Source organism: Mya arenaria, chromosome 16 (genome assembly GCF_026914265.1).
Source record: "Mya arenaria isolate MELC-2E11 chromosome 16, ASM2691426v1".
In the NCBI taxonomy this organism is placed as follows: domain Eukaryota; kingdom Metazoa; phylum Mollusca; class Bivalvia; order Myida; family Myidae; genus Mya; species Mya arenaria.
In genome coordinates, this window is record NC_069137.1 from 40,138,144 (window position 1) to 40,148,732 (window position 10,589).

A 10,589-nucleotide genomic window follows, 5' to 3' on the forward strand; every position below is an offset into this window, starting at 1 on the left:
TCAAACGATACATATCTACTGTATTTATAAGATATTCAATATGCTTCACGTCGGTTCAGTCATTGATATCGATTATATAAATAAGTACCTGTTTGACAGATTTTTTAGGGAAAATAGACTGAAAACAGTGATTTCTTCATATTTTAATGATTGTCAGGCGCGTAGCTAGGGCCATGTTGGGACTACTCAGATCGATGACGGACATCATATAAATCCCTTCACTCCCTACCTCCATTCGGTTTCTATTTCAATTACGGGGTTTCTTGTTTGGCAAAAACTTCGATTTTTCAAAATTTATTTACGCAACTTCGTATTTACGTACAATCAACCACGCGTTTGATTGTTTATTAAAACAATAAAGGTCATCGATGGTGCACATACGCAGGATTACACTTCCTCAGTGGTCGATATATATTTATGATGTCGAAATGGTAGAGCACTTGCCATTGGGTTCTGTTACTTGAGTTTTACGCATAGGCGTACTGGAGTTTACTCACAATTGTGTCCCGAAATATTTAACCTCAGATATGACGGAATATACACATTCAAAATAACCATTAATACGGGTTGTTGTTCATTTCGACGACACTGATCTGTATATAAACATGTTGCTTATGGCTTTGTGTAAACATGTTAACAAAATCGAAATAATAAGATCATGAACATTTTAAACTGGACCAGGAAGTGGTACACACAATTAACTTTTAAGAAGAATACCTAATCAATACAAGACCATGAAACACATTATTTTGCTGCATTTTTTGAAGACATTGAAAAGAGAAAATAAATGTTGTACCATACCTTTATGTATTTGGAGAATACATCCACAAAACGATCATCGATATTAAAATTACATTGTATGCAATCGATCATCTCTTATCTTCGCTTTGGATGATACAACATGTTTTATTGCAAAACTTGCTCATGTTAATTTAAACAGGAAAAAAACAGCATACTCAGAAAGGACTCGACATTTCTGTTGAGCACTCAACACAGACACTTGAAAATGGCAAAGAAGAGAGGTAAATTTAGACCTGCGGTACTGACTTAATTACCATTATAACTGACAGAGGATTAAAAGATATACAAATGTGCGTTCTTCATGTGTTAACTTCATGTTCAGATCAATTCATCTTAAGGCGCCACAACCTGTTGGTTGTTGGTGTAATTAATTACTGCTGCATTTATAAACAATCCCTTTTGTTTACTTGTTTGGTTGTTGATATTTATGCAAAAAGCTACAGAAACATGCTCAGTGGCAAAAAGTTTAAATATAAGCCCGGTTTAGTGGCAATCGGCAAACGCCAAAGACATAGAATACAAAATCACAAACTAGAAACATAGAACAGCACAAAACTCTATAAACAGGACAGTGCATAAATACTATATAAATATATAAAACAAATTGTTATGTTTATCAAGAATTGTTAGGTTCCGCCTTGGAACGGTCAGTAAAATGTAAATTTACTGGGGGTTTAAACCAGTTTATGTGCACAAACCTCACTCTTATCCCAACAATCCTTAATAAAAATAAAACGCAAAAGGTAAATCTTATCAAAGTATGCATTAACTTGAGAAAACTTATCAATAAAACAAATAATGTATTTCTATGATTAGAGATCCCAACTCTATCTGCAGACGGAGGGAAACAATTCAGAGCACCTAATGAAAATACTTTTCAAAGATACGATGCAGTCATCGTTAGAAACTAAAAACATCACACACAGTCTGCCTTATAAACCAAATAACGAACTTTGTACATTAGTGTTAAACTAATGGACCAACGTTCATACAGAATGTTCAATATATGTGGGAATATGGAGACTATTATCAAATGAACCAAATTTTGATATATCTCATGTAGAAAATGAAGGACATCTAAAAAAAACGAAGGCAATATGGACCATCTGTATACGAAATGAGCATACGAATCAAGTGGAACATTTTTTTTCAGAAAACATTTATAAATGTATGATTTACTGTATTAATCGATATATGTATAATGTGTCAAGCGGAAAGTTCAGTAAAATTTTATAATGTAAAAGGAACGTTGGTACATACGTCATAACAAACAAATGCTCCAAGTTTCATAATGATATGGAGTAACAACTAAATGAACAAGAGCCGTCGTAAGACAGCGCGCTCGACTACGCCGCTTTGACTTAGAATATAATAACGATGTAATAATACCAAGGTTGGTCTCTTTATTTCAAACCTAACTAAAATTATTCGATGCATAAGGTGACTTTGATGCTGCCCTCCTACCAGCCCGCCCAAACAATGACGCAAGTCATTCAAATAACTTGAATTCACATTATAAAAATGTGGTTAAGAATGTACAAATATGCATTTCAAAGGAAATAAAAAAAAAATCAAATAAATAAAATAAAAAAATCAAGGGCCATAATTTGTATTTAGGCTTAAAACGGAGTTATGTTTCTTGTTGTAAGATGGTCGTAAATAATCTTGAATTTCATTAAGTGCATTTAATGGACGGTATAGAAGTTTTTTTATTAAAATCCAAACTTGCCCTTAACTTGCCTAAAACTTTAACCTAAGTCAATCAGGGGCCATAATCTGTGTAAAGAATAATATGGAGTTATCCAACCTCATCATGTGATGGCCCTGAACTAGCAATAACAACGTGTTTTTTTTTCAAATATCCTTATCATGTTATATATCATTTTAAAGGTTATGTCAATAAAAACTCAAATATAACAAACAAAACGAAAACCCACTAAAATTGACAGAGTTAGGTCCCTTTGAAAATTTTGATTTTTTTCATTTTTTCTACCAAATTGCCTAATATCCAATTTTTATATATAATAATGCCAAACAACAAAAAACACAACTTGAAACCATTTTTTCAATAATTTATATATACATGTATCAAATTATAACCAACAATTTGCTATTTTTCAAGACAACACTAATTTATGAACATTTTAAAAAATGTTATTTATTTTCATTTTTCGAAAATCTGCTTTATTTCAAAGCTATGAACAAATGTTACCACAGATATGACGGCAAGCAATATAACCGTCAAATCAAAACAGATAATAAGCAAATACCATTCAGTGTATTATTCATAGTATCTGAAGATATTGATATGCAAAAATAAAACAAAAAATGGTTGCCATAACAACCATTTTGTATTAATGAAAATGTTTTTCTGCCAAATATTTTTTGTCAGTATCACAAATTTGTATTTCATACATAAACAACACATTAAAATGTACACACATAGTATATGATAATTATGCAATGTGTAGCTTAAACAATGAGGAATTAAAGGAATCTGCTTGTTCCATACTAATTTGTCATGTTTATGAATGACAGAGCTAGTGTTTAAATTGAGAAGAACACTTATGTGACTATAACCTTAAGCAACACCCACAATCATCTTCAAGTAATTTTACATATGAAATCTGAAAATGAAAGGATCTGAGGTAACCATGGCAACCATTGAACAATTTATGCAATGAAAAAATTGTAAAGTTATTGAATGTTCCATGGAACAATGAGTTTATATGAGTATTATTTGTAATGGACTTTTTTCCTATCAACAATACAAACATTCATGTATCATATGCAAATGATATAATTGAGTAACAATTTATTGACAATACGATTGAGTACTCAAAATATTACAAATTTAAAAAAAAAATGTATGAACAACCGTTCTGCATGCTAATCAGTATGGAAATTAATATCAAATAGTTTTCTAGTGGTCACAAATGAAGCACTGCATGAATTGATTTTATCTCTAGAATTCACTAGCAGCACTGGTTCCAATCTTCTGGTAATTGTTTTTATTATGGTATGTAAAACACAAAAAAGTTTCAGAAAAAAGACTGGTAAATTGATGTCAATGGCAGAGCTGATGAATAAAAGTCATCATGGTTTTTGAAATAACATCTCTTGTCTAGAACTATGGCATGTATGGACCTCAGGCTGTCAACAAGTAGTCACCAGAGCAGCTATGGCCATTCTGAAAATGGAAAAAGAAAATGAATGACTAATTATGATATATATACAGTTGAAAACTTCCAGTTTTGACTAGCAGTTTACTTTGAATCATTACTTTGGACAAAGCTACATGTACCAGAAAATGTGTATTTTAAAGCTGCACTTTCACATATTGACTGTCTTGACAACTGTTTTTATTTTTTGCCTTCGAATGAGCCAATTTTGCGTAAATGTCTTGAAACAATAGATGTAATTCTGTTGACAAAATACCATACAAAAGTGTTCCATATATTATGGCTAAAAGCGTTACTAACACTTTAAGAACAACAAGTTTATCTGCAATTTTCTTACAATTGAGACGTTTTCTATTGTGAGTGATCTTATATAACTGAATTGAAGGCATTGATGCCAAAATCAGCTGATGTAATGACAAAAATTAAAATTAGACTCTAAGCAGTCAATCTGTGAGAGTGCAGCTTTAAATGTATATGTAGCATTCAGTTTTACTCATCCAATGGCATTATGTCTGCTAATATCTTGACCGGGAAATTTTTAAGTTACACTCATAGCATCTTATAAAATATACTTTTAAAAACAATTTACCTACATTAAAAGTGATTTGGCAATTTCCTTTGAAGACATCATGATGTTGCAGTGTTTATGTGATATTACTACTTCATGGTACATATCATTGTTCTAGATAATAATTTTACAATTGTATTAACCTTATAAGATTTGCTTTCAAATCTGCTATGATTAGTAGCACTCTCTTTGAATTCACAACTTTACTGACAGCAAACAGCTTAATATCTGAAATCTTTTGATTGAGAACTTCTTTTCTATATTTTAAGTGTGTTTTCAGGCTATTTTCTTGTCCTTTCTTCAGTCTGATTTTTGATAATCCCTGATTTATTTCCTCTGCTGACATCCACACGCCATATTTATGTAAACTGGTGGTCAAGATTTCTAACTTTTGTATTCTTCTTCTCTCCATCTCTTCCTTCTTTATCATATCATTCTGCATATTCTTCAACCTACTTGCTTCTTTAACTAATTTCCTTTGTTTAAATTGTTTGCACTCATCTTTAACACTTTCCTGCTTTTTTCTATCAATGTGTTTATGAGAAAGCGTGGTAATGTTCGGTTTGTATGATAATATATGATCAACATATGAAAATATTCGCTCTGGAAATTTATTATGTTTGTCAACACTAGCCGTTTTATTCGCATCACCATGTTCATGAACTCCAGATGGTAGATGGTCTTTGAATTGTTTCGATATAAGTTTTGAAAGAGCTGGAAGAAGAACTGACAACATAACAGTGACATGACCATCAACAGGAGTTTCTTCAATGAGACATTGCTATACACTATCTTTATTGACTGGGACATCATCAAATAGTGTATGCTTTCCTTTCATAAAGTCATAAATATTCAGAGCACTGTCTTCCAGAGGTTGTAATGGAAACAAATTGACCATTGTGGATAACATGTAAGACATTTGTAATATAAAATTATTCCCTCTTTTTCTTAAGATTTTAAGATCCTGTCATGCAGCAGATCTTATCATTTTATATTCATTGATTTCTCAATGCAAAAATAGAATAGGCAGAAGGCTCATTCAGATGAGGCTAATTTAGATTGTTGACAGTTTTTTATGAGAAAAAAGCATTCGAAAATACTGAAAGCAATGAGAATTTGAGTCTGTCAGACAATAATACGAGCCAAGACTCACTTATACATTTTAAAATTGAATGGAATAACAATGTTTACCCCATAATTAACTCCAAAATCGAACAAAATGCATGGTTTACTTCCTGCAACGTTCGGATACCTTCGGATTTTATTGCATAACGTACTATGACACAACTAGCGTAACAGGTTTTGACACATCGGAATACACCTCGTTTAATCATAGCCTTTGCGGAAAAATGCGACAGAACACCAATATCAATGAAATATTTGTGAAGATAAATAATTTAATTTTACGAAAATCGATGATGCATGATTGTTCCATTTTAATAAGCATATGAAAAAATAGCATGTTTCATTACCTGTTCAAGTTTTTTGCAGAATAAACAATGAAAATCTGCAGTATTTTGCCAAAAAAAATATACCCAGGAACGCAGAAGTAAACAATGCACTTGTGTAACGTCACAGCTGTCAAAACAAAGTCAAATGCACAACAGCATAAGGAAACTTATTGTATAGAAGCGAATGTACAAGAACAACTTGAAAACAGATTTTCACAACGACTTTAAACTCAACTTAACCCTTTACCCGTCATTGTATAAACAAAGGTAAACAAACAATAGAATAACAAACATTTAATTACAAAGGTTTAATTACAAAGGTTTAAACATTATATTTGCGTAGACAAAAATAAACGTATAGGTTACATGTATTTTTTACATTTCCATGATTGTCCTCCTTTTGTATGTAGCGTATTGTAATGATCGTAAAAACAAGGGCAGATGAGCAAACGGAAATTATGAGTTGATATGATAAAATGGTTATTATCCGTGTAATACTTTACTGAGTTTACTTCACATTTTTATTTTGTATCAACTGACGCAGAAGCACAAACAGTATTAAACATACAGACAAAGTTTCAAACAGAATATTCAATGAATGAGGAAATATGGAGCAAATACGAAATTAACATATGGACAAAATTTCGATATGACTCACCTAGAAAATAAAGGACATCTAAGGTAAAAACGAAATGAAATTATAAACCCATCTTGATGAGGGTAATTTGATTAATGTAGGAGATATGGCACAACTTAATATGAAAATAACATATTAATCAAGTTGCATAGTTATAAGTCAATAAATTTTCAAATGTGCAGTATATAAATCAATATATGAATAGTGTGTCACGCCGATATAATAGTAAATGTAAAAAGGAATAGTGGTATATACGACATTAACGAATATATGCTCGAAGTTTCATAAAGAAAATTCAGGGAATGAATTAAATATGGAGCAACAACTAAATTAACATAAGAACCAAGTTTTTTTTAAGATCATTTATTCTCCCACCTCAGATAAGTAGATCCAATAATTTAATCATGCTAAAAATTCTTATCTTGCCCAAGGGCGAAGATTAAATGCCCGTATGGAACTACTTTTTAATGGTCACCACATTAAAGTTACCTCCCTTGTTGAAGAATGCCGTCGGTAGCATCATGGAAACCTTATCTTATGGCATTATTTAGAACACGTTTTAAGTATTTCTCACTATAAATGTCATCATAAAACAGTTTTCACGAACCTTTCAAGAAATAATGCTTCACTCCCCTTAGAACTATCTGACTATTAACATAATCTGAATCTCTGCGCACATATCTATGACAACCACAGATTATCGCATATCCATACGCAATTATTTTGACTAAGCGCAAAATAGTTCCAGCAAAAAATACATTATTACTTAATTTTGTTTAACTGAGGTGGGGAAAAAAGCATCTACCTTAGCCGCTCGAGTAAGATAGGTTCATCCCGACCCTCGCGCAAGATGTTTTGCGGAAACCTCGTTTCCGCTAAACACCCTACGCTCGGGTCGGAATAAACCTATATTGCACTCTCGGCCATGGAAGATACTTATAATCCATGTATGGCGACATGGAGCAAGGAAGTTCTCGAGTGTTTTTGTTTATGTGTTTTTGTAAATCGGGGCTTTGCAGAAAACAGCAACATATAACTATGTTTTTTTCCCTTGTATAATTCTTACGCAGTGCTATAAATCAGCTTGAGAAAAAATCCTACCAAAAAGCCCTACCACATATTTCAAACATGTATGGCTCCTCTCCGGTGTAAATCCACGTGTGCTATTCACATCCAATATTTCAGAACAAGCAAGACCACATGTCTAACACTTGTATGTTTTCTCTCCTGTGTGAATTCTCATGTGCCTCTGCAAACTTGATTTTTGAGAAAAAACAGCACCACATGGCTCACAAATGTATGGTGTATCTCCTGGGTGTATGCTTATGTGTCTTTGCAAATGTGATCTTTGAGAAAAAGCAGCATCACAAATAATACACTTGTATGGCTTCTCTCCTGTGTGAATTCTCATGTGCCTCTGCAAACTGGAGTTTCGAGAAAAAACAGCAGCACATTGCTCACATACCAATGGATCCTCTCCGGTATGAATTTTCACGTGGGTTTGCAAAGTTGATCTACGAGAAAAAGCAGCACCACATTGCTCACAATTGTATTGTTTATCTCCTGTGTGTATTCTAATGTGCCTATGCAAAGTTGATTTTCGAGAAAAAGCAGCACCACATCTATCACACTTGTATGGCCTTTCTCCGCTATGAGTTCTCACATGTCTCTGCAAATCAGATCTTTTAGAAAAAGCAGCATCACATAATTCACATTTGTATGGCTTCTCGCCTGTGTGAATTGTAATGTGGCCTTTCAAATATGATCTTTGAGAAAAAGCAGCATCACATGTTTGACACGTGTATGGCTTCTCTCCAGTATGAATTCTATTGTGGATCTTCATATGGCATTCATGAGAAAAAGCAGCAGAACATGTCTCGCACTTGTATGGCTTTTCTCCTGTGTGTTTACGCATGTGGCTCTGCAAATGAGATCTTTGAGAGAAAGCAGCAGCACAGGTTTCACACTTGTATCGTTTCTCTACATTGTGAATTTGCATGTGGCTCAGCAAAAAACTTCTCCGAGAAAATTCAGCATCACATGAATCACACTTGCATGGCATCTTTCCGGTGTGAATTTTCATGTGGGTTTGTAATTTTGAGTTTCAGAGAAAAGTATCACCATATGTCCCACACTTAAATGACTTTTTTTTTCGATGTGAATCTTTCTGTGTTTTTGTAAATTTTATTTCAGAGAAAAAGCAGCAGCACTCATGTATTGTTGCAAACAGACTTTCATAGAAAATGCAGCGCCATATGAATAACATTTATGTTTGAATGGCATTCGTTTTTTTAACTTAGATCTTTGAGAAAAGGCAGACTGAAATGTGAACATTTTGTCTTCAATGTGAATTCATGCATTCTTGTACATGCTGGCTTACGCTCCAATTAGAGGACTTAGTATAGTGAATGTACTAATTCTCACAATTAAAATAGTCAATGTGTGTCACAATTGTACTCGTTTTCTCTCGAACACAATCAGGAACAGATGATAAGCGTTCTTCCCGTTGCTTTCTCCATGCATGTGTTCTCAAATCAGCTGAAAAAGACATGACCTATTAGAATCAAAGACACGAACCTGACTCAAAAATACTAAAACACCGGACATAATCTGGTTGTAAAGCCAGTCTTAATTTTAAACTAGTCTGGAAATAAAATCGTGTTTTCTAGCCTTACAATATTATTTAAATCAAACAAAATCCGACATTAAACATGTTTCAAAAGGATCACACCATTCATAGATTATTTTAAAATTAGTATTATGTACTAGGTTAAACTAGTCTTGCCATATTAAACACGACTAGTTTTCGGTTGTTAACAGTCTTACAAATCTAAACAATTCATATACATGCAAATTCTTGTCACACGCCATTAACCATATTATACAACAGTATTAAACCATAACTTGGTACCTTCCAACCTGCACTACAATATTGATAAAGTCTGATTAAAGCAAAACAATAAATTAAACAGGCATAAAACGGTAAACAAGTTATAAGTATCTCAATTTCAAGTCGGGTATTAACAATATGGGAATATTTGCAAATAGATGGCCGTCAACGAGTCTTTTGACGATTTTTTTTTAATATGGCAGACTCGTGACATAAGAAATGTCAAAATAATAAAAAAAAGTATCCCTGATCGCTCATTATTGTAGCTAATTTGCAAATGTCGTTTCTATGGTAAAATATTTCTTCTGGTCATTTATATAAGACAATCTGATAATATTCGCAAATTGTTTCGTATTAACCACGTTGTGTTACCAGTTATTCATAAGCAGATTTATATAAAATTCGGCCTACATTATTTGCTATAAACCAACAACTATGTACTAAGTGCTATTACCAGGTAAGGTAGCATTTGGTTTAAGTACAACTTTAAATCTGAAAGATTAAGAAGAATTGAAGTAAATGAACACCTCGATATGTGAATACCTACCTTTGTTTTTATTTCAAAACATGGCAAATGTATAACTGAGGGACGCTACTACGGCTGAGTAATATTGTATTGCCAAAGGTTTTGTCCCTTAGTTTGAATTTTCTGTTGATGTGTGTACGTATAAATGGACCATTCAAACGATACATATCTACTGTATTTTATAAGATATTCAATATGCTTCACGTCGGTTCAGTCATTGATATCGATTATATAAATAAGTACCTGTTTGACAGATTTTTTAGGGAAAATAGACTGAAAATAGTGATTTCTTCATATTTTAATGATTGTCAGGCGCGTAGCTAGGGCCATGTTGGGACTACTCAGATCGATGACGGACATCATATAAATCCCTTCACTCCCTACCTCCATTCGGTTTCTATTTCAATTACGGGGTTTCTTGTTTGGCAAAAACTTCGATTTTTCAAAATTTATTTACGCAACTTCGTATTTACGTACAATCAACCACGCGTATGATTGTTTATTAAAACAATAAAGGTCATCGATGGTGCACAT

General features: G+C 32.9%; 1 protein-coding gene across 2 annotated transcripts; it reads right to left on the reverse strand.

Annotated features, from left to right (window-relative positions):
- Nucleotides 1-3,180: 3,180 nt before the first annotated feature.
- Nucleotides 3,181-10,101, reverse strand: LOC128221968 (zinc finger protein 83-like). 2 transcript variants are annotated; one of them, XR_008259037.1, is made up of 3 exons: nucleotides 10,077-10,101; nucleotides 7,754-9,177; nucleotides 3,181-3,991 (listed from the first exon to the last, which is right to left on the reverse strand). XR_008259037.1 is itself a non-coding variant. In XM_052930691.1 (2 exons), the coding sequence occupies exon 2, from the start codon at nucleotides 8,720-8,722 to the stop codon at nucleotides 7,844-7,846; it is 879 nt and encodes a 292-aa protein (XP_052786651.1). In that variant the 5' UTR covers nucleotides 8,723-9,177; nucleotides 10,077-10,101; the 3' UTR covers nucleotides 6,333-7,843. The 2 variants fall into 2 exon arrangements, 1 of the variants encoding a protein (XP_052786651.1); XM_052930691.1 differs by lacking the exon at nucleotides 3,181-3,991 and having other exon boundaries at nucleotides 6,333-9,177.
- Nucleotides 10,102-10,589: the final 488 nt, after the last annotated feature.

What these genes read in the sequence shown, in the direction of transcription:
- LOC128221968 (XM_052930691.1), bottom strand. Translation starts at nt 8,722, where the DNA reads ATGAAAATTCACACCGGAAAGATGCCATGCAAGTGTGATTCATGTGAT.